This window comes from Lepus europaeus, chromosome 2 (genome assembly GCF_033115175.1).
Source record: "Lepus europaeus isolate LE1 chromosome 2, mLepTim1.pri, whole genome shotgun sequence".
NCBI lineage: Eukaryota > Metazoa > Chordata > Mammalia > Lagomorpha > Leporidae > Lepus > Lepus europaeus.
The window spans coordinates 173,310,497-173,334,102 of NC_084828.1; the positions used below are offsets into that span (position 1 = coordinate 173,310,497).

The 23,606-nt window shown below is 48.6% G+C and overlaps 1 protein-coding gene across 2 annotated transcripts in view; it reads left to right on the forward strand.

Moving 5' to 3' along the window:
• Nucleotides 1–23,606, forward strand: part of MLH1 (mutL homolog 1) — a 49,152-nt gene that overhangs the window by 13,567 nt on the left and 11,979 nt on the right. For both annotated transcript variants that reach the window (XM_062215974.1, XM_062215984.1), the window contains exons 7-13: nt 216–258; nt 403–491; nt 2,690–2,802; nt 6,034–6,127; nt 8,307–8,460; nt 13,221–13,597; nt 15,312–15,460. In XM_062215974.1, the coding sequence (XP_062071958.1) occupies nt 216–258; nt 403–491; nt 2,690–2,802; nt 6,034–6,127; nt 8,307–8,460; nt 13,221–13,597; nt 15,312–15,460 (1,019 nt within the window). The remainder of the gene's footprint in view (nt 1–215; nt 259–402; nt 492–2,689; nt 2,803–6,033; nt 6,128–8,306; nt 8,461–13,220; nt 13,598–15,311; nt 15,461–23,606) is intronic.

Genomic DNA, 23,606 nt, shown 5'->3' on the forward strand with positions numbered 1-23,606 from the left:
TTGGTTGGGCTCAGTGACACTTACGGGTATCCGACTGAAGTCTGCTGGCTTATTTTCCTGTGGGTAAAATATGATGTGTGGAGATAGTTTTGTTTATATTTAACTTGGTTAGATTGCCCAGCTCCAATTTATTTAGGCCTCACAGGGGCTGTTATCTGTTGTGCGTTTGGCCTCTCTGGTTACTCCCTTATTTTACTTTTTTTTTTCCTCCCTAGGTATTCAATACACAATTCAGGCATTAGTTTTTCGGTTAAAAAAGTAAGTTCTTTATTTATGGGAATGGTTTGCTTTATGAAAAAATAAGTGGAATTTTTAATGATTTGCCTCTGGAGATAAGGTTATGCTCTTTCCCTCACAGCTTGGAGAGAGTCAGTGATTGTATCTTCTGTTTGTGTTTATCAGCAAGGAGAGACTGTGGCTGATGTCCGAACGTTACCTGGCGCCACAACTGTGGACAATATTCGCTCCATCTTTGGAAACGCTGTTAGTCGGTGTGTTGATAACCTGCGTATAAAACAATCTTTTGCACTCCTTGTCTTAGCTTGTCATCAACGCAGTTTTAGAATCTTCAGAGCAGTACTTTAGTCAGATGCTCAGGCTTGCTTTCATGCCTCGGATTTGTAATGGAGTCGCCGTTTCACATAATCAGCGAGTCCTTGGGTGCGTGTTGACTCCCAGTTGGGTGCTGTGGCTGGGAGTGCTGTGTTCTCTCAGGGCCTTTGTCCTCGAGAAGTTTACAGTGTGGTAGAACTCCATCGTCCTCCAGTGCCCTTTCTTGTTCTTGTGTTTCCGTGCCCATCACTGACAGGTTTCCTTCTCATGAAACCTTTGTTAATTGCCTCCCACAGTCTAGGCTTTGTGCCAGAAGTTAGGAATGTAGAGATGGAGAAAATATTTCCTGCCCTTAAAGACTAGATTTGCAAGTGTCACCAAATCTTTGCGGTCAGTAAAGCATTAGGAGGGGAAATTGCTTATGTTATGGATTCTTCACTCTGCTCCCACCTGCACGTGAAAACCAGCACTTCCATCAAGGTTCCCAGCTAAGTCTCAGAAATTCACAAAGCCCAAAGTACCTTTGTCATAATCTGAGGAGAAAAATTGTGAGACCCTTCCAAATGCCAGGCGTGCACCAGGGGCTGGGGATACACAGATGAGTGAGACAGCTCCTGACGTCACTTTCCCAAAAAATCTTCAGAGCAGCACCTCATCCCAGAATTGAATTTCTTCTCTGAAGGACAGATTTCATTCTTTGAGTCAAACCGAGTTCCTAACTATGGAACAGCCAATTTGCTTTTATTACCCTTTTTTCTAATTAAGTATTAATGAATTATTTTTTAAAATTTTTTACTGATTTGTTTGAGAGGGAGAGAGCGAGCGAGCACTCCCCCTTCTGCTGCTTCACTTTCTAAATGCCTGCTATGGCTGGGAGTGGACCAAGCCAAAGCTGGGAGCTGGAAACTCAACCCAGGTCTTCTGTGTGAGCAGGGACCCAGCTACTTGAACCGTTGTCACTGCCTCCCGCGGTGCACATTAGCAGGAAGCTGGAGTCGGGAGCGGAGCCGTAGCTGGGTATGCGACCTGCTGTGAGACGTGGGCATTCTCACCCATTTCTTAAGCAGTATGCTAAACCGTCACCTTGAATTAATTTTTCAATCATTGTACTCCTGAGTGAAGGGGAATCTCTGTTTTACAGTGTGACTTTGAAAAGCATGACTACATTTTTAGGTTCAGATATAGTTGTTACACAATTCCTAGGCACTGTAAGAGGTTAGAAATCCCTTGGGTTTCTAAAGCAGGTTTCCAGAATACCAGTGTGTTGAGACATTGGGTGAAGAAAGGGTTAACTGGTTAGTGTATGCAGAAAAGATCGCAAGCCATCCCCTCCACTCAGAGACTCAGAGCACATGTTACTGCACGGAAAGCCTCCACCATTCACGAAGTTTGCACAAGGGCAAACTCTTACTGCGTGCCTGCTGTGTTTTCTAGGGAAGATGCAGCAGTGAATGGAATGGAGAGGATTCTTGCTCTTAGAGGACATTCCAATAGAAAAGGGACATGAAATACTTGGGCTGCTCACTAGTGCATTATGTCAGGGCCTCAGAGGAAGAACACAGCACACGATGAAGAAATCTCGGGTCAGAGTGGGGACTGTCGGAGATGTCTCTCTGCAGAACATTCTTTGAGATGTGAGGGATAAAGAGGAATCCACCTGCTGCCACTAGGGTAGGAGTTGAGTGTTTCAGGCAGAGGGACCAGCACTTGGGAAGGCCTCAGGCAGAAATCAACGTATCCTGTGGACAGCACACTGGAGTGCTATTCATTACAGTACAGAAATCAGCAGACACGAGTTCTTCTTGGAGTCTTGACCTTTGAGATTTAGATTTTAAGAGATGTACAACTGAGCAAAATAGGGCCTCAGAGCTGGTACTCGTCATTATGTCCTAGCAGGTAGAGTGGTGTCTGACATATAGCCAGGTGCTTGGAAACACTGACTGCGTAGGTGCATGAAGGCTGGACAGATGCATGGTCAGGCCCAGAGGACCTCAGTGAAACCAGTCTCTGGGGTCCTCATTTGGCACAGTTAGTTATGGTTATGGGAGGGAGCTTGGTGTTTTCTAATTCTGATTCTTTTATAATGTTTGGGTTTTCCACTGTTTCCAAAGCCTAAAAATTTCTCTTCCCAAACCAGAGAGCTGATAGAAGTTGGGTGTGAGGATCCAACCCTCGCTTTCAAAATGAATGGCTACATATCCAATGCGAACTACTCAGTGAAGAAGTGCATCTTCTTGCTGTTCATCAACCGTAAGTGGAAAAGAAGCACTTGAGGAAACCCAGCTGCAGGGTGTTTTCTGGGACCCTGGAAGAATTCCAGATCCACAGATGTGATTACATCCAAGGAAACCTCACGCCGGAGTTTGGTTTCATTAGGAAGCATTTATCATGGTTGTCCTAGGTCTGGCTCATGATGACCATCGCAGAGTCTGATGCTCACCTCTCAGAGGGAGCAAGGGAGAGCACATCGCGGGCCCCTGTGCGTCAGCACCCCTTCCTCAACCTTCCGGCATGGGAGCCTTTGGGAGCCAGTCCTAAGCAGAGTTTTGCTCTGTGCTTAGATCAAGGGCACTGTTTGCAATTGTACTGCAAGACATAGAAAGAGGGATGCCTTGAGTGCAGGCCTTGTCATTAGACTAAAGAAATCAAATGCCAAGACCCTTGAGATGTTTCTTTTTAAGTATTGAGATTAATGATGCAAAGAGCAATTCTAGAAGTCAGAGAGGAAATTAAATGCATTTGGATTTTTCTCAAATTCCTTTCCAATTCTTATCTCAATTGATGTGTTGTTTATGTGGTTGTTATTTACTAAGTAAGTACAATTTTGCATTCTGCTTCTCATATCTTAGTTGTATATTTCATGTTTTGTTTATTTGAGAGGCAGAGAGAGAGAAAGAGAGAGAAGGAGAGAGCTCCTGTCTCACTTCCTCACAATGGCTCAGGCTGGAACTGAAGCCTGGGGCTAGGAACGCAATCCATGTCTCCCACGTGGGTGGCAGGAATTCAGTCACTTGAGCGTTTGCTGCTGTCTCACAGAGTCCATATCAGCAAGAGGCTAGAGTCAGGAAAAGAGTTGGGTATCAAACCCAGGTACTCTGAACAGGGTGTGGGCATCCTAACCAGTATTTTAAGTGCTAGGCCAAATGACCGCCCAAACTACAAGGTTCTGATGGTGACAGAGCAGCAGCAAATGCTCCCCCACACAGTCTGACTCAGTCTTTCATCTTCTGTAGAGAAGCAAATACAGTTTTCCATGTCTTCAGTTCTCAATCATTTTTTTTAAAGATTTTTATTTATTTGAGAGGTAGAATTACAGACAGTGAGAGGGAGAGACAGAAAAGTCTTCCATCCGCTGGTTCACTCCCCAAATGACCTCAACGGCCAGAGCTGGACCAATCTGAAGCCAGGAGCCAGGAGCTTCTTCTGGGTCTCCCACGCGGGTGCAGGGCCCCAAGGACTTGGGCCATCTTCTGCTGCTTTCCCAGGCCATAGCAGAGAGCTGCATTGGAAGAGGAGCAGCTGGGACTAGAACCAGCACCCAAATGGGATGCTGGCACCACAGACAGAGGATTACCCCACTGCACCACAGCACCAGCCCCCTTTTTTAATCATTTTTACCTTGAAGATCCTTTACCTTTATTGTTTAAAATCATTTCATAGCAGTTTTGTAGTTTTTGTTTTGCTTGTTTGCTACTAGAAATGGTGTATTTCTGCCTTCCATTTATAGCAAAAAACAGCATAAATGATTGAAACCATGCGTGTGTTATAGCTGCTGAACACAGCAGTACAGGAACAGCGATCAGCGAGGAGGACAAGCCAGTCATTTTGTAGTCACATTCTATCAAATTCAGTGTGGTGGCCGGGTTTTTCCTACTTCATTAGGAGGGACATAAAGCTGGTTTGATACATAGCATGTTCTAATCAAGACACAGAAAATATTTTTCATTTGTTTTTTCCTAACTGTGGAGAATGACAGCTGTGTAGCACCCATGTTGGCTACAGGGTGTACTGACTGGCCTGTGTCCACTTTTCTCTGAGGCTGCTCACCATATAGTGTCTGCCTCCACACTGGCAAGCCTCGTCAGGATGCCAAGCGCCCAGCACCAGGGAGACGTCAGACTCATCTGGCCATCTAGTTACGTGCGCCCTGTGCAGGCTCACCCAGGTGACGAGCAAGTGCACCCCTGGGCAGAGGGGCTCCAGCCGTCCCTCAGTCGGGTGCCTGTGCCGCTGCTGTCTTGTGGTCAGGATATGTGTGCAGACTATGGCAATGTGACTGGCGGGGCCAGGGATGTGCTGCACACTATGTGACAGGATCGCAGGCACTCTTGCTGGAAGTGCCACAGGACACAGATCACGAGGAAGTCGTCGGAGATCTAGGGAGAAAGGACAGCTATGTTTCCTGAAAAGAGAGCTTCCTCTGCTTCTTTTTTATTTTAATTTTTTAAGTTTTTTTTTCAAAGATTTATTTATTGATTTGAAAAGTCAGAGTTACACAGAGAGAAGGAGAGGCAGAGAGAGAGAGAGAGAGAGAGAGGTCTTCCATCTGATGGTTCACTCCCCAATTAGCCGTAATGGCCAGAGCTATGCCGATCCGAAACCAGGAGCCAGGAGCTTCTTCCAGGTCTCCCACACAGGTGCAGAGGCCCAAGAACTTGGGCCATCATCCTCTACTGCTTTCCCAGACCACAGCAGAGAGCTGGATCGGGAATGGAGCATCTAGGACTTGAACCAGCGCCCATATGGGATGCCGGCACTGCGGGCAGCAGCCTCATCCACTATGCCACAGCATCGGCCCCGAATTTTTTTAGTTTTTAACAGGTTCAATATAGTTCACATGTACAGTTCTGAGAATATAATGATATTCCCTTTCTCTCTCCTGCCTCTACTTTTTCTGTCATTTCTTGCAGGATTTACTGTTTTCTACTTCTCCCAAGCTTGCCTTATTTCCTGAATGTGCTTGAACACACATTCAGACATTTGTACTGCGTGAAACTCCCAAACCCTCATTCTTCGCCTTCCCTAGTCAGTCTGGGTGTGCCACTGCTGGACCTCCCTGAGGGAGTTCACTGCTCCCCATCACAGTGCAGACCACTTGGGGCAGGGATTACTTTATTCACCAGCAGATGTGTCCCGCCCTTAGCACCTGTGATTGGTGGGTAGCCTGTGTATATCTGCAGCGTGAAGAGTCCGAGAGCCAGTGGCATACTTCCTACCTGGTCAGCAAGGGCCAAGCTCGCCCACCTGGTGACTGAGGGGAAGGGGCCTGTGGAGGCAGGATCTCCTGCCGTGGAATGTTTTCGTCACTTGGCCAAGAGGAGAGAGCTGAGATGCTGGGAAGTGGTGACGGGTGGAGAGAGCCATTCTTCCTGGGGCTCTGAGGTGGATGGCACTCCAGAGATGTTCTCTCTGATGTGGTTTCATGGCTGGGACCTCACCCCTCAGACAGGTGGAGCTGGTAAGTCTCCTTTTATTTTTCAGATCGCCTGGTAGAATCGACCTCCTTGAAGAAAGCCATAGAAACGGTGTATGCAGCGTATTTGCCCAAAAACACACACCCGTTCCTGTACCTCAGGTAAGGCAGCACCAGTCCGCAGAAGGACAGGAACAATGTCAGCAGTCTTTGAGAGAGGGGACTTTACTGGCTCAGTCGGATTCTCCCAGCCACCACTAGCGAGAGGATGTCCCCGTCCCTTCTCACGGTTGAAAGGCACGGATTCCCTTCATTCATGCACCACCGAGCAGGAGCTCGCTGAGAGCCCCGCGTGGGGCAGGCAGTGCGTTAGCCCTGTGACGCTGACCGGTGTGTCCCACCCTTCAGGAGGGGTGGACAGCTCGTGGGCCGCGTAGAGGCAGAGCTGTGCTCTGGAGACTCCAAGGCCAGTACAGGAAGCCGAAGCAGCTGCAGCTTTCCTTCCGTGAGGGACTTCTCTGGGGGTCCCTCCCTGGGCAGGTTCACTCGGGAAGTTAGCAGCCACAGTCGAGGAGTCAGACCAAACCCCAGGTGCGTGCAGAATGCACGTGAGATCCCCTGCCCCAGAGGGCTTCACGGGGCAGGGCCTGACTCCCGAGGGCTGTCTTTCCACCGTTCTGGCCCTGTGCTGGCTCGTCTGTCTCACAGCCTTAGTGCTGTCTGTACAGCGTGACCAAAGCTTAACTTGTAGGAACAGAACCCGGTTTGTACTAAAATGTCCTGAGTCTGAAACCTTTGCCCTCTGATTGAGGTTGTATTAGAAACAAAGTTCCTTTCTCTTTCTTCCAGTTTTGATCAAAATGAGAATTGGTAAAAATCATGGTTCAAGCTAGCTTTTGGATTAAATATAGGCTTGTCGATTCCCTCACGTTTTCCTTGCTAGGAAATAAACTGGTGAAATTATCACTTTGTTCCATCTCCAGTAGCCAGGATCAAAACAGGAGATAGAAACCACACAACAATTTCAACAGGGAAAGTTTGGTGAAAGAATTACCGTTGGGATTAGAGTAATAGGGGGTTGGACAGGAAGAGCTGAAGAGACAGCCACAAGAGCAGGGAGCAGCCCTTACCCCTAGTGCTGAGAGAACGTCCCTTCACCACGCTCGCCCTCCACCCCAGGGCAGGCTGAGATGGGGTTGTCGTTGAGGAGAATGTGGCTCACGCGTGGTGGAGAGCTTGGTAAGGTGCTCCCTGGCCCCACTCTGAAGGATTGCTGGAGAGAACTGCCTGCAAGGAGGGGCCGCTGTGCAGATGACCTGCAGATAGCTGACAAGGTGTTGGGGAACCTAGCACGGACCCCCTCCCTTCTTCCCTCTCCCCTTCCCCGCTATCTCTCCTGCACTCCGATATGTTTTTTATTTGACAGGCAGAGTTAGACAGTGAGAGAGAGAGACAGAGAAAGGTCTTCCTTCCGTTGGTTCACCCCCCAAATGGTTGCCACATCCAGCACACCGCACCAATCTGAAGCCAGGAGCCAGGTGCTTCCTCCTGGTCTCCATGCGGGTGCAGGGCCCAAGCACCTGAGCCATCCTCCACTACCCTCCCGGGCCATAGCAGAGAGCTGGACTGGAAGAGGAGCAACCGGGACTAGAACCGGCGCCCCTATGGGATGCTGACACCGCAGGCGGAGGATTAACCAAGTGAGCCATGGCGCCGGCCCCTCTCCGGCACTCTGTACTGACAGAGCTGCTTGTTCCAGAGCTGCATTATCAGAGTCAACTGCAAGATGGCCTCAGAGCCCAGCAGTAGTAAGCTGGTGGCTGGCACAGCTTCCCAACGAACTCTGCACTTTAATGGTAGAAAGTTCTCTCCTCCATGTACACTTGTTTGCTCCTCAGATAATACTGAGAAGCAGGTAGGGGCAGGTTCGGGATTACCTACCTTTACAGATGAGGAAGGAGATGCAGAGAGGTGAAGTGTCTTGCCTGAGGGCCTGTGGGTTCTAGAATGATGACGATGACAGCTGACATGTGATAGATGTGCCAGGTACCTGCAAAGTGCTTCACATGAGTTGAGTCCCCACCGTAAACCTCTAAAATAGGTAATGCTCTTATCTCCACCTTACAAATGAAGAAGCTAAGGCAAAAAGAGTGTCATAACTTACACAACGCTGCACAGTTCTTAAGTAGAGAGGCAGTACTTGGACACAGTCGCTCAGACTGGATCTTGATGTTTGTGCCATTTGGCCTCCCCAAGTCTTCTGGCCGCCACACATGCGGTGAGTAGATTGGCTCCCCATCCCCTGCCGTCTGAGTTCATTATGCTGCATTTCTCCTGCCAGTTTAGAAATCAGCCCCCAGAATGTGGATGTCAACGTGCACCCTACAAAACACGAAGTTCACTTCCTGCACGAGGAGAGCATCCTGGCGCGCGTGCAGCAGCACATTGAGAGCAAGCTCCTGGGCTCCAACTCCTCCCGCATGTACTTCACCCAGGTGAGGGCGCCTTACACCCAGCTGTTTGTCTCGTGCCTGTGCCCCGTCAGGCTTCACAGTCCAGATGTCTGCTTCTTACTTCTTTTAGCAACATTGCTTTTTTCTCTTGAAGGTTTATTTATTAATTTTAAGGCAGAATTAAAGAAAGTGGGGAGAGAGATCTCCATCCATTTGTTCACTCCCCAAATAGCCACCATGGCTGCGACTGGTGCAGGCCAAAGCCAGGAGCCACGAACTCCATCCAGGTCTCCCACATGGGTGGCAGGGGCCCAGTCAAGAAAATCCCTCATGCCCATTGGCAGTTAAACTTGTCTTCACCTCAAACCTACCAACCTGTTCTCTGTCCAGAGGATCAAATGTAATCCCTAAAATGATTATGGAACAAATTGGTAGGCTTACGGAATACACAAAATCACGTTTTTAAAAGCAAAGAGTTTCCTTTAGTGTGACAGCATGATGAAGGCGACCTCACGTTCTGCTACAGACGTACAGGTATTTTGCTCAGTATCCAAGTAAATCTTGGGTAGGACTGAGCACACCAACGCCATAGGTTTGCCTTAACGGTAATTTCTAAGACCATACTGTGAAAGAACCGGTGATCTTTAGAACAGTAGAATGGGGTTTTAAAATGTAAATCAGAGCAGTTGACAACACTGTCTTAAGATCCAGTGTTAAGATCACCAGTCTAGTCCCTGCTGTGTTCTACACTTGACCTCCTGGGTGAACTAGCTTTAGTCATCTTTGCAGAGTATGAGAATCAAGATCAAGGACGTGCTAACTGTCAGACTAGGGCTGGTTGATAGGAAAACTATTTTAAATAATGGAATTGAATTCTGTGATAATGCGGGCATGCCAGAATTCACCCCTGCTGTCACCATGAAAGGGACAAAGAAACCAGAACTGTGTACAACACTCCTTAAAAGAGTCACGGTTCATTCAAGCATCAGATCTTAGGTCCATCAGAATCTCAAATTGTTGAACCAAGCAGCGCACTGCAAACGAAAAGGCAAAATAAATAAAATTTTTAAAATGTTTAGATAAAGCTTTAAAAAAACAGTATGACAGATACGGGATTAGTGCTGTGGCGTAGCAGGTAAAGTTGCCACCTGCAGTAACGGCATCCATATAGGCACAAGTTCGAGTCCCAGCTGCTCAGCTTCCGAAACAGCTCTCTGCTATGGTCTGAGAAAGCAGTAGAGGATGGCCCAAGTCTTTGGGCTCCTGCACCCATGTGGTTGGCCCAGCTCTGGCCACTGCAGCCATCTTATGAGTGAACCAGCAAATGGAAGACCTCCCTCTGCCACTGCCTCTCTGTAACTCTACCTTTCAAAGAAATAAATACATCTTTAAAAAAAAAAGGACAGATACCATGTACTTGTTACCAAATTCCCACAACTGGAATCAACATTTTGCTGTATTTTTTTTTTTTTAATTTTTTTTATTTTTGACAGGCAGAGTGGACAGTGAGAGAGAGAGAAAGGTCTTCCTTTGCCGTTGGTTCACCCTCCAATGGCCGCCTAGGTAGCGCGCTGCGGCCGGCGCACCGTGCTGTTCCGATGGCAGGAGCCAGGTGCTTCTCCTGGTCTCCCATGGGGTGCAGGGCCCAAGGACTTGGGCCATCCTCCACTGCACTCCCTGGCCACAGCAGAGAGCTGGCCTGGAAGAGGGGCAACCGGGACAGGATCGGTGCCCCGACTGGGACTAGAACCCGGTGTGCTGGTGCCGCAAGGCGGAGGATTAGCCTGTTGAGCCACGGCGCCGGCGCTGTATTTGTTTTATTTATTGGCTCCTACTTAGAAGTAGGAAAAGGAGTATTTTATTTTATTTTATTTATTTATTTTTTTAGACAGGCAGAGTGGACAGTGAGAGAGACAGAGAGAAAGGTCTTCCTTTGCCGTTGGTTCACCCTCCAATGGCCGCCGCGGCTGGTGCGCTGCGGCCAGTGCACCGCGCTGATCCGATGGCAGGAGCCAGGTGCTTCTCCTGGTCTCCCATGGGGTACAGGGCCCAAGTACTTGGGCCATCCTCCTCTGCACTCCCTGGCCACAGCAGAGAGCTGGCCTGGAAGAGGGGCAACCGGGACAGAATCCGGAGCCCCAACTGGGACTAGAACCCAGTGTGCCAGCGCCGCAAGGCGGAGGATTAGCCTGTTGAGTCACGGCGCCGGCCGGAAAAGGAGTATTTTAGAATATATTGTAGACATGTATTTCTTCCTTCTTCAATGTGCTGCTTCTTTTTTTTTTTTTTTTAAAGATTTTATTTATTTATTTGAGAGGTAGAGTCACAGAGATTGAGAGAGAGAGAAGGGTCCTCCATCCACTGGTTCACTCCCCAAATGGCTGCAACGGTCAGAGCTGTGCCGATCCGAAGCAAGGAGCCTGGAGCCTCCTCCGGGTCCCCAACTCGGGTGCAGGGGCTCAGGGACTCGAGCCATCCTCCACTGGTTTCCCAGGCCACAGCAGTGAGCTGGATTGGAAGAGGAACAGCCGGGACCAGAACCGGCACCCACATGGGATGCCGCCGCTGCAGGTGGAGGATTAACCCACTGCGCCACAGCACCGACCTCTCAATATTCTTCTAAAGTTTGTCTGCTTATATGCTCGCAGTGTCACTTTAAAGCTAATAAAATTAATAGTAATACTATTATTTAATATCCAGTCCATATTCAGAAGTCCCAGTTGTCCAAAAAAGTTTTAATAGTAACACTGTTCAAATCTATAGATATATATATAAATCTGTAGATATAGTCAAGTTCCAGGCATTATATTTGGTTGTTAGGTAAGTCTCTTTGAAACTAAAAAAGTCACGTACCTCATAATCTCAGTATTATTTTCCCTATTGGCTTATTCTACAGGCTTCCTGTAGGTTGGCTGATTGCTTCTTAGAGTCAGGTAACTTAGTCTGAGCTTCCATTTTCCTAAGAAAATGGAAATTAGATCTATTTGGAAAGAATTATGTTTTGTTTACAATTTCTATTTGCCTCATTTTTGATCCCTTGAGAGGAAGGAAATACTTGAACTTGCTGAACCATGACTTTGCGCACTGCTGACGACACCAACAAAGCCAGAAACTGCCCTGCTCCCTTCAAGGGGCATGGTGTTTGATTTGGTTTTAAACTGGTTAAGGAAGAAAGAGAAGGCATCACAGAAAACGGATCATTTGAAGCCTCTTGGACCCTCCAGCTGGGTGGCATTAAGTGCAGTCACACGGTGTGGCATTGCCACTTAGAGTGACAGCCACGCTCCCTACCCTCTCACCCCCGCAACACCCCCACCCTGTTCACTTCGCATAGCAGCTCCTCATTCACAGGTGCTAAGGGGCTCATTCATGTTTGTCTGGCTTCTTCCTCTTTTTGATGGCAAAGAGGCACCTGTATCACTGACTGAAGATGGAAGCAGGTGCGAGAGTGAGAACACATCGTGAAGTGTAATAAGACCCCTGTAGTGATAAGGACCCTGCACGCAGTGCCTCAGCAGAGGTGCGCTGGGGCGGCGAGAACTGTGACTGAGAACTGTGACTGTGCCCTGGAGTTTCCGTGAACCCCAGCAGGGGGCGCATCGTGACCTGCCATGCCCTTTAGGCAGTGCCATCAGTGGGTTCTGCCAGTGGTGGCTGCATTCCCTTGTTGTGAAGTCGCCATCACCATTTGTTGCTGACTCTCACCTGTGTCAGTTACTGCGTTAGAGTGTAAAATCATGATTTTCTGATTGTATCATTCCTTCTGTATTAGTTGATTGTAAGTCTTCTGTATGGAAATTCCCTCATTTGCTGGGGCTGTTTGGTTATCCTGAAATGCAGTTTGTACTAGAAGGGAAGGCCAAGTGCTGAACTCTGTCCCATTAATGATCGGTTTTCAAAGGAATGTGTTGGAATCCTAGCACCTTCCAGTGGTCTTAGAGACTGTCTTCTTTTCTGCTGTCTCCCTTTCCTCCCTCCACACTTTCTTTTTTTCTGTCTTTAATTATTTGATCACAGCTGTTAGCAAAGCGACCTATTGTAATCCGTTGTAGCCAGTTTTGTTTCTGGTGCTCAAGTGTCCCGTGTTAGTCCAGTGGAGGCCCCTTGCAGCTGCTCGTCTCAGCTTTCTGACCCAGTTCCACTGCTCTTGTTTGTACAAGACAAGATGTTGCAGGCACACTTGGTGCTTTCCCCGCACAAGTCCTGGAAGTGGCCACCGCCCCAAGGAGTGCTGGTTCATTTTAGTGGGGAATGTTTAGAGACTGTAATCTGGGGTCTGAGGGTCCTCATTATTCCTAGGTGGCCATGGCTCTGAGGCCTTTCTAGTGGGCAGAGCTAGGAAATATATACTTGAAAATAAACTTAGAATGGTGGTTGCCTCGGGCTGTTTCATTTTGGGAAGATGAAAAGATCCTGGAGACGAGCGGTGGTGCTGGTTATGTACATCGTGAATGCGCTTCATGCCCTGGACTCTCACTGGAAAATGGTGAAAGTGGCAAATTTTATATTACAAAAAAGTCCTCTAAATGGAAGTGAAAAATAAGGGACCAGAAAAATGAGAACTTAACACTGACATTTTCATTTTGACCTGATTTTAAGATTATACAGATTCTGCTTAATTCTTGAATTTAATACTTGGGAAGCCTTTTATACTCCAAATTTTGGTCAAAGTTGCTTCTGTAATAAGACCCCTGTAGTGCTAATTCTGTGTGATTCCGGCTTTCTCCGGCACTGCTCCGTTGGGTCCCTGGGATTCCATCCTCCATGTGCTGAGTCTTCCCACTCTCTTCTCTTTTATACAGACTTTGCTGCCAGGACTTGCTGGCCCCTCTGGGGACGTGATTAAACCTACAGCAGGAGCGACCTCTGCCCCTGCCTCCGGAAGTGGTGACAGGGTCTATGCCCATCACATGGTCCGCACAGATTCACGGGAACAGAAGCTCGATGCCTTCCTGCAGCCTGTGAGCCAGCCGCTGTCGAGTCAGCCTCCGGCCACTGTCCCAGAGGGCCGGACAGACGGTTCCAGTGGCGGGGCCGGGCAGCCAGACGAGGAGATGCCGGAAGTCCCGGCCCCTGCTGAAGCAGCTGCTGAGACTCGGAGCTTGGAGGGGGATGTGACAAGGGGGACTCTGGAAACATCAGAGAAGAGAGGCCCCAGCTCCAGCCCAGGCCTCCCCAGGTACTCGTCTTCCACCTGTGGCTTTTCATGAGCCGCTCGCTGCCATCTGTCACCTTACTGGGACAGTGCTGTGGCCCTGTCTCCTGTCTGCCTTTTACCATGGCCCTAGAGTCACCCACCAGTGTCCTCCTAAATGTCTTACATATCCATGGTTCTAAACTTAGTTAAAAACATGTCCGGGGAAAAAAAGCCGCTTGCTTTTCACAAGGGATTTTGATAAAGCCTCCCTAGCAGAGATGGCTGGAAGGAGAAGCCTAAAACTTCACGTTCATCCAGCCCGGCGCTGCTTTCCCTCCTTTCTGAAGACTTTGCGAACCCAGTTTGTACCTGAGCTGGTGGTGAAGCAGAGCTGGAGAAAAGGGGCAGGAGTGATTATTAAAGACTTGTTTACTTGAGTACAACAGAGGCTGTGTGCTGGGACTGTAAAAATGCTCTCTCACCGAAGTCTATATGGAGGGTGTTCTGCGTCTGATGTGTGCAGGCAGTGGATCTGGAGTTCAGGAGGAGCGTGTTTGCCCAGGTCATTTGTCCTGGTTCGTTGGTGACTGGCCATCACAAACCCTGGCATTAATTGGCCGTTTGAACTTAGATCAGGTGCTGAGCTCCAGTTACTCTTTGTACATTTTCATTTTATTTGAAAGGCATAGAGAGATTTTTCCATTCATTGGTTTACTCTTCAAATGCCCGCAACAGCCAGGGCTGAGCCAGGCCAAAGCCAGGAGCCTGGAGCTCACTCCAGGTTTCTCACGTGGGTGACACTGTAGCAGGAAGCAGGGTAGAGGCAGAACTCAAACACAGGTACTCTAAAATGGGATGCAGGAGTCCCGTGTAGGGTCAGTTCCTGGGACAAACGTCCACCCTCAGTTTGAGCCTGCTTAGCAAGACAACTTGTAAGGATTTTTGGGGGCAGTGGTAAAGGATGCTGATACTTGTTGAGCAGCTACACCCTGTACCGGATACTTCACATGTATAATCTCGTTTAATGCTTTTAACAGCCACGCGGGTTATTAACGTTTGTAGAACACTTAGGAACTAGTTGATATTTAACACACAGCAAAGGTTTTTGTTTTTTTGTTTTGTTTTTTACTGTAAATCATATTGTGTCACTGCTCTGCTGAACACCTTCCAGTGGCTTCCCACTGCACTTGCCCTCTGCCTGGAAGTGCTCTGGCCACTTGAGGCTGATGTGAGCCTACTGAGCTGCTCACCCTCTGCTTGCCCAGGCTTTCCCTTAGCCCAGGGGGCTCTGGCTCTTTGTCACTCAGGTCTCACCCCAGATGCCACCCCTTGCCAGAGGACATCTTTGTCCATTTGTCTTCTCTTCCCAGCTTTCTGTTACCTTGTTTTATTTTCTTCTTCACTTTTATTGCAATTTGAAGTGTCCGTTGCTGTTTAGTTGGTGTATAACAATGTCTGGTAGATGGATGGATAGGGGAATGAACGAAGGGATGGATGAGGGAGAGTTGATAGGGTCAGTTCCCTTGTTCAGGGCCCTGCAGCTCTGCCAGGCTGAGATAGATCCCATGTTCTTGCTCCACGTAGCTGCATGGCCAGCTGCTGGGCTCTGAACACTAATAGATAAGGTGCTGGAAAACAGGCCGACCATGCTGGCCTGCTCCTGGGGAGCTCCCACAGAGAACCTGCCCCCGTTCCACAATGCGACACACAGACTTTGAGTGAAACTAATAAAGAACGGTTCTTTTCCTCCCTGCAGAAAGAGAAGTCGAGAAGATTCTGCTATGGAAATGATGGAAGATGATTCCCGGAAGGAAATGACAGCAGCCTGCACGCCCCGGAGGAGAATCATTAACCTCACCAGCGTGTTGAGTCTCCGTGAAGAAATTAATGAGCGGGGACATGAGAGTACGTAAGTGCTGAGGTCTGCCTGGGCCTCGGAGGTACAGGAAACGTGGCGTGCTGTCAGGGTGCCCACCAGTGTGCTGGGAAGACCTCTCCTATCCCACGGCAGCAGCCACTTCAAGGCAGTTTTGAGTGGAAGAGAAAGGAGGAACATAGCCTCCATTTTAGTGAGAATTTGTGAGCATCATCTAACCATAGGATTCCCAGTGAAGTAGTCATTTCAGTAATTTTCGGCTTGTTTCTGTTTTAGCTAAAAGCTGTGCAGTGGTTGGCAAACTTCTTATCCTGTGGCCCGAAAGTACACATTTCAGCTATTGCTGGAAGTGCACAGGCTTGGGAGGTAGCCCTGAGTTCAAATGTGGGCCGAACCCCCTCTGCCTGTAGCCTGTGTCTATACTTGGGAGGAACAGTGGTTTTCTGCTTACTACTTGTTGACTTCTTTATTTAGTGGAAAGCTAAGCTTATGATTATAAAGTAAATTGAAAGTATATCCTTGTAAAAACAAAAATAAGAGCTGAATTTTCCCTTGAAGATCATTGTGCCGAATAGATACAAAATGTGACTAAACCACTGGTTTCATAGAAAGGAGCCAATAGGTCCTTTCATGTCCCAAGACTACTAAGTTGTCATTACCCCTCCTCAGAAGGAGCTTTTGAGACTACCTAAGTGTAGCACTCCATCTTGGCCTCTGTTACTTCAGAACTAACTTCAATGGTTTTAGGAGTTACAGGGCGGTGCTCAGCTCCCGGGGCTGAAGTAGCACAGGGACTGAGGTGCACCGCTCTGAGCCCACTGTGTGAGTCCGATGGTGACGCTCCCAGGCTGGTCTCTGCCAGGGCTCCAGCTGGTGTCCCTGCACTCGAGTCCACGTCATTCAGCCATGACCTTTCCGTGCTTCTCCATTTACACAACTGCAGCACGGTCGCGGAAGGTATCTGGACAGGAGACTCTGGGTTACTGCGCAGAAATGAGCGGCTGAGGGCCAGTTTCCACGCCCTTCCCACTGAGCCTTAGCCTTGTGAAGCGGACGCTCCGACTCCGTGGCCTCTCACGTTGCTTTCTGTCTCAGTTACATCTCCTCTGAGCTGATTCAGGAAGGCCTCAGTTGGCCTGCCCTGTTCATTCTCTTCCCGAGCACTCGGGGCCTTTGTTTAGCCGTGGGAGAAGATCTGTAGAGTGTCTCTGCGCTGGGCAGGGTGAGCACTTCCTGTGACTGAGGTCTTGCCAGCTGCAGAGTGGCTGCCAGTTGGCTTCTGAGTTTTTTTCCACGATTTGCTGCAGTTGCTCTTTCCTCCATTACTGGCTTTCAAGCTGGGAGCATTTAAAGCAAGTTTAACTAAGACAAGCACCCAGGAGGCGGGCTGGTGCTTGACTGACTTAGCGGTCTTCCTCCAGACTCTCAGATTTGGAATTGCCTGAGTTTTCTTGAAGGGCTAGTCTCCCTCATGCTGCAGAAGCAGGCTGTTTGAAGTTCCAGTTTCGGTACACTTGTGAATGGGGTCAGACTCTCTCAGCAGGAACAAGCTTGGTCAGGTGTGGAGGCTTGCTGAATCTCAGTGTCTACACTATAACGTCTTCTCATTTAGTTCTCGAGTGTCTTGTGAGGGAGTCAGAGCAGATGCGAGGAGAGTGGAGTGGGTGGTGGAGAGGTCAGGTTAGTGGAACAGGCCCAGACCCGGGCCTCACTGGCAATGCCTTCGTGCGGGAAGCCTCAGCAGCAGGTCAGTCCAAAAGCAGAGTTCTCGTGCTCTGTGAAGTGTGCCACTACCACAGCCCCTTTTCAGCTGTGGTGATAATCACCTGAGGTGCTCTGTCAGCACCAGGGCACAGCTCAGAGGGGGCATCTCTGCCGTGGACCCTGGCCCACTCACCAACTTTGGGTTGAATGCGTACTGGGATTCCTCTGAGGCTCAGATTGGCTGAGGAAGTCCAGTAATTACCAACAATGTGGCTGAGCCCGGTGAAGCTGCTCCTCTGGCCCAGGCAAGAAAGAAGAGACACTTCCCTTATAAGAGTATTTTCAGCTGCACTTCCTTGCATGTTTGTTTATTTCATCATGTGTTGCCTATGCGGGGATAAGGGTTTTTTTGTTTTTTTTTTTTTTAAGATTTATTTGAAAGAGTTACAGGGAGAGACAGAAAGATCTTCCACCTGCTGGTTCACTCCCCAGATGGCCGCAATGGCCAGGGCTGGCCCAGGCCAAAGCCAGGAGCCAGGACTTATTTCTGGATCTGCCACATGAGTAGCAGGGGCCCAAGCACTTGGACCATCTTCTGCTGCTTTTCCCAGGCCATTAACGGGGAGCTGGATCAGAAGTGGAGCAGCCGGGACTCAAACTGGCACCCGTATGGGATGCTGGTGTCACAGATGGAGGCTTTACCCGCCAGCTGTGGGAATCATGTCTTGAGCTCACTGCCTCAGCCTGGGTGCCTGGCCTGAGAACTCAGTAGGTATTGGCTGAAGCAGCGAAGGATTGAGAGGCGCAGCCTGGAGTGAAGCCGTGGCATGGGTGTTGTAGCAGGGTTGCAGCTGAACAACAGTCAGACTACTCTCTTGAGCCTGGTGGGCTTCCCCGTCCCTGGTAAATGCGCTTTCGGTGACTGTGTGAGATGGATTTGGGGAGGCCCAGGGTTCAGATGAGCTTTCTGTGGAGTTAGCCTTATCTCAGGGGTTACCCATTGCTAGTCCTGTAGCTTAATCTAATCAGCAGGGAGAGGAAATGTGATAAGCTAAAATATTTGCTGTCATTTCAATGGGAAAATATACTTAACTTGTTGTTTTTTTTTGTTTTGTTTTGTTTTTTTTTTAATTTTTGACAGGCAGAGTGGACAGTGAGAGAGAGAGACAGAGAGAAAGGTCTTCCTTTTGCCGTTGGTTCACCCTCCAATGGCCGCCGCGGTAGCGCGCTGCAGCCAGCGCACTGCGCTGATCCGAAGCCAGGAGCCAGGTGCTTCTCCTGATCTCCCATGGGGTGCAGGGCCCAAGCACTTGGGCCATCCTCCACTGCACTCCCTGGCCACAGCAGAGAGCTGGCCTGGAAGAGGGGCAACCGGGACAGGATCGGTGCCCCGACCGGGACTAGAACCCGGTGTGCTGGCGCCGCAAGGCGGAGGATTAGCCTAGTGAGCCGCGGCGCCGGCCTACTTAACTTGTTTTTTAAAGATTTATTTATTTACTTGAAAGGCAGAGTTACGGGGGTTAGGCCGGGGAGAGAGATTTTCTATCCTCTGATTCACTCACAAAATGGCCACAACAGCTGGAGCTAAGATGATTCGAAGCCAGGAGCTTCTTCTGTGAGTCTCTCAAGTGGGTGCAGGGGTCCAAGGACATGGGCCATCCTCCACTGCTTTGCCGGGCTGATGTAAGGAGCTGGATCAGAAGTGGAGCAGCCGTGACTCAAAACCATATGGCACCGTAGGCAGTGGCTTTACCCACCATGCCACAGCGCCAGCTCCACTAACATTTTTGTCTCCAGAAATCTACAACTTGTTTGGTGAATATCTTGGGTCTAAGTATGCATACTCTACATGGTGATGGTTCCTTTTGGTCCATGATCAGGTCAGCAGACTTCACCAAAGATCTGTGTACAAATGCACTGTGCCAAGCCCAGAGGCAGAAGCCAAAGTAAGCAAGCCATGACCCTCCCTTAAGGGATACCATGGTATTGTGGGCAGTGTTTGGTTAACAGTTGGCTGCAACGCTAGGCAGAAGGAAGGAAATTTGGTAACAGATGGAGGGCCAGCAGGAGCCTGGAGTGAGACCTCCAGAGAAGGTTGTCCCAGGCATCCGCGGAGGTGCCGGGGCCACTGGAGAGCATCCAGCAGGGCACATGGAGGCTTGTCCCCTGCCCACGGGCATCAGGAACTAGAGGCCTGGCTGCCCTTCCAGTTGGGCTTCGCTTGCTCCTTTTCAGGACAGCGTGCTGAGACCCAGGGCCTTGGTCATGAACTCAGATGTGTGGTTTGGCTCCGACACACACAAGGATTTGTCCCATTTTGCTGCTCACAGGACGGTAGGTAAATGCCTGCACACGTCCGGTGCCCTGCGGGCGTTTCGGGGAGGAGCGCAGTGCAGGTCCTTTGAGTTGCGCTGAGAGGCCATGAAGAGGCTCAGAGAAGAAACACCCTGGGCTCCGTGAGTGGCAGCCGGCTCCCTGCCCGCCCTGCTGGGCAGAGCTGCAGGGCAGTGGCCTGGCTGCGTCTGAGCAGTCCTCGAGCGCTCCTGTGTAAAACCCTGTGACCTTGTTCTCATGGTCCCACTGCTTTCTCTTCCCTCCAGTGCCTCATTATTCAAGGTTATTTGATGTCCTCCAGCTTTTAAAATAATCATTTTCTGCCTACACAAAACATCCTGTGGAGACATTGAGTTTCCAGTGAGAAGAAAGGGGACACTTCTGCCAGTGCACAAGTGCTTCCCCTCTGTGGAGAAGGGCGGTGGTGTCTTAGCGCTCATGTAGCGAAAGAGAGCCCCCTGGTGCTGCCCAAACGTCAACAAAACGCCTTACTAAAGACATGCCGTACAGGCTTCCTGCTGTGCCCTCTTTCCCACGGCCCTGCTTGCACCTTCTTGCCTCTTGTAAAACACACACACATGCATGTGTGAAGCACGGGACACGTGTACCAGGCCTCCAAAACAGTCATGGAAATGCGTATCAAAAAAATTGCATGAATTTCAAAGTTTGCACTAAAATAAACTTACCTTTTAATTTCATTTTTCATGGATTGTTTTTTAAATATTTATTTATTTGAGAGGCAGAGATAACAGAGATCCTCCATATGCTGGTTTACTCCCCAAATGGCCGCAACGGCCGCAAGCTGGCCTAGAGCTGATCGGTCAATCCAAAGCCAGGAGCCAGGAGCTAGGAGCTTCTTTTGGGTCTCCCATGTGGGTGCAGGGGCCCAAACACTTGGGTCATCTTCCACTGCTTTCCCAGGCCATTAGCAGGGAGCTGGATCGGAAATGGAGCAGCCGGGACTGAAACCAGAGGCACCCACGTGCGATGCTGGTGTTTAACCTACTGTGCCACAGCATTGGCCTCTCTGTGGGTTTTTTGAAGTACCTACATGCAAAAGTATATCCACACATGCTGAAACATCCACAGATGTCCAGGACATTTATGTGACATCTACAGGAGAAGCCAGGGAATGCCTGTGGGGCCTCTGCCTGTTAACAACGGGCCATTCCCATCCCCTTTTGCTGTGGGGCAGCTGGTCCAGGTCTTGTGTCTGACATGGTAAAAGGCCAGAAAGGTGAAAGTATGCTCTCTGGAGAGAAGTGTACCCCGCACGGTTCAGGCCACCCTTTCCCACAACCAGAGGGGCATTGGGAGTGGTGTCGGGGTGGAGCTTAACTCAGTATTCAAGGAGGCAGGGCCTGAGTACTACCTGTCCCTTACCCTTTTAGGAAATCTCAGAAGTGTCATGGCTTCAGGTGCATGATGGGAATAGTGGTGTAGGCCATGGTCCTTTTATCATAATGACCTTAGAATGAGCTAAAGGTTATTGACACAGCTGGCAGCCACGTTGGTTATGCTGAGTCAGTGCCGGTTCTAAAGAACAAAACTGGAGAAGCTGTGTTTTCCTGTGCACATCATGGGGGGCGGGGGGGCCAGGCCATGCGGGAGAGATTGCAGCCCAGGCAAGGCTACAGGAAGGGGCTGGCGACCTCGTTCCACCTCGCTCCTTTGTGCTTCTTCCCTGTCCTGTTTCCGTCCCCCAGACATAACTGCTAGCCTACATTTTGTCATTATTCTTCCTCTCCTTTTTGTTATAGTTTTACCACCTATGTTTGTATTTCTACTTTTTTTTAGTTACAAATGGAATTACATAGTGTTTTCTGTATTTTACATATGAGGGTACTTGAAAGTTCGTGGAAAATGGAATTAAAAGTTTCTTTTGGTGCAAAAATTCCTTTGAAATCCATATTTAGTTTCTTGATAGGTATTTTTCATGAATTTTTGAAGATCCCTCTTGTGCATGGATTTAAAAATTTTGTTATACCAAAGGAAACTTACAATTCTCTTTAACTTCTGGAAGATCCCTCATAGAATCACACAACTTGTGTTCCGAGTGCCAGCCATCTTGTTACCTGTAGCTGTGATTAGGTCGGGTCCTAGGTTCCACCTCCTGAGTGCACAGCCACTGGTTCTGTGGACACATTCAGAGAACTCAGCTGGCTTCAGTCCCTCTTCCTGGCCATGAGCTGCTCAGTGGGTTGGCTCCTGGGTTTGTATTTAAGAGAGTTTTAAATGACAGATTGTGTTTATTCACTCCCTCCAGCAATGTAGAGAAGTTGCATTTCCTCTGTGAAACAATATCTGATGGTGGAGTTTTTTTGTTTTGTTTTCTATTTCCTTGGTTATTGATAAAGTTGAGGATATAACCTCTTCTATTAAGTGTCTATTCCAGACTTCTGTCCATTTTCCTGTTGAGTTTCTTATATTTCTGAGTGATGTTAGGAGTTCTTTATATATTTTAGGTAGTTGCCAGTTACATGGAAATATCTTCCTCCAGTTTTGTGCTCATCTGGTAGCTTTTTCTTGGAAACACTTGTTTTACGAACAAGAAATTACTTGGTATAATATAAGCAGATTTTTATCAATTGTTCTTTACAGTTGCCTTTTTATCTTAAAAATTTCTTCCAGATTCTTGGATAATTAAAGATATGCTCATAATGTTTCTTAAAAGGCTTGTACGGAAGTCACTAGCCCACCTGGAATTGATTTTGTGTGTGTGTGTGTGGGGGGGGGTGTTAGATTCACAGTTGCCATGTAACTATCTAATTATTCCATAATATGTTGGCATTGTCATATTTTTGGTCTTAATTCCTTACTTTAGACCTTTCTTGGGGCCTTTGATGGCTCTCTTCACCTTTGGTCCTGCTATAACAAAGCACCATAGACTGAGTGGCTTACAGACAATCAAAACTCATCTCTCAGGGCATCTCTGGCATAGTAGGCTAAGCCTCCACCTAGGGCCCCAGCATCCCTGGCACTGTTTCATGTCCCAGCTGCTCCTCTTCTGATCCAGCTCTCTGATATAGCCTGTGAAAGCAGTGCAAGATGGCTCAAATGCTTAAATTTAAAAAAAAAAAAAATTCATCTCTCACAGTTCTAGAAGCAACAGTCAAGGTGCTGACAGATTCAGTGTCTGGTGAAGGCACGATTCCTCATGGGTGGCACCTTTAGCAGCATCCTTAATAGTAGATGAAGCTAGCCAGCTCTCTGAGGTCTCTCATATGGGCTCTGATCCAGTCATGAGGGAAAGCTAACCACCTCCTCAAGGCTCACTTCCTAATACTATCACCTTGAGAATTAAGATTTCAACATAGGAAATTTGAGAGGATCAAAACATTCAGATAGTGACAGTGGCAAACTGAATTTTGCTTTGTCTAATTCACTCTTTTTTTAAGATTGATTGATTGATTTGAAAGTCATTTACAGAGAAGGAGAGACACACAAGAGAGAGGGAACTATCCTGTATCCACTGGTTCACTCCACAGATGGCTGCAACAGCCAGGGCTGACCCACGCCACAGCCAGGAGCTTCATCCAGGGTTCCCACGTGGGTGGCAGTGGCCCAAACACTTGGGCCATGTTCTGCTGCTTCCCGGACACAGTAACAGGGAGCTGGATCAGAAGCGGAACATTTGGGACACAGACATATTCATATGGGATGCTGGTGTCACAGGTGGTGGCTCTACCCACTGCACCACAGTGCTGGCCCTCTAGTTCACTCTTACTTTAAAAAATATTTTGGTTGAGCTTTAAATTTGACAGTTATTTTTCCCTAGTGCGTTAAGAGTATATTCTTATCATTTTCTGATTTCTGCTATTGCTGTGGACAATCCAGCCTTCAGTCTTTTATTTTATGACCCAGTGGATGACCTGTCTGTTCTGCTGGGTGCTTTTGAGATCTCTTTTGAAGTACCCTGCAGTGACGAGCAGACGTGGGTCCTGTTGGGTTTCCTGGAGCTGAGACGCGACACCCTCCATCACTCAGGGATGTTCTCGGGTGTTTGGTCTGCAGACCCATCAAACACTAGAGCTCCTGCCTTTTCTGGAACAAACAGGATGGGTCTTCAAAAAGTTCATGGAAAGTGCAGTATGAAAAAAGTATGCATGGATTTCAAAATTTTTCACACCAAAATAA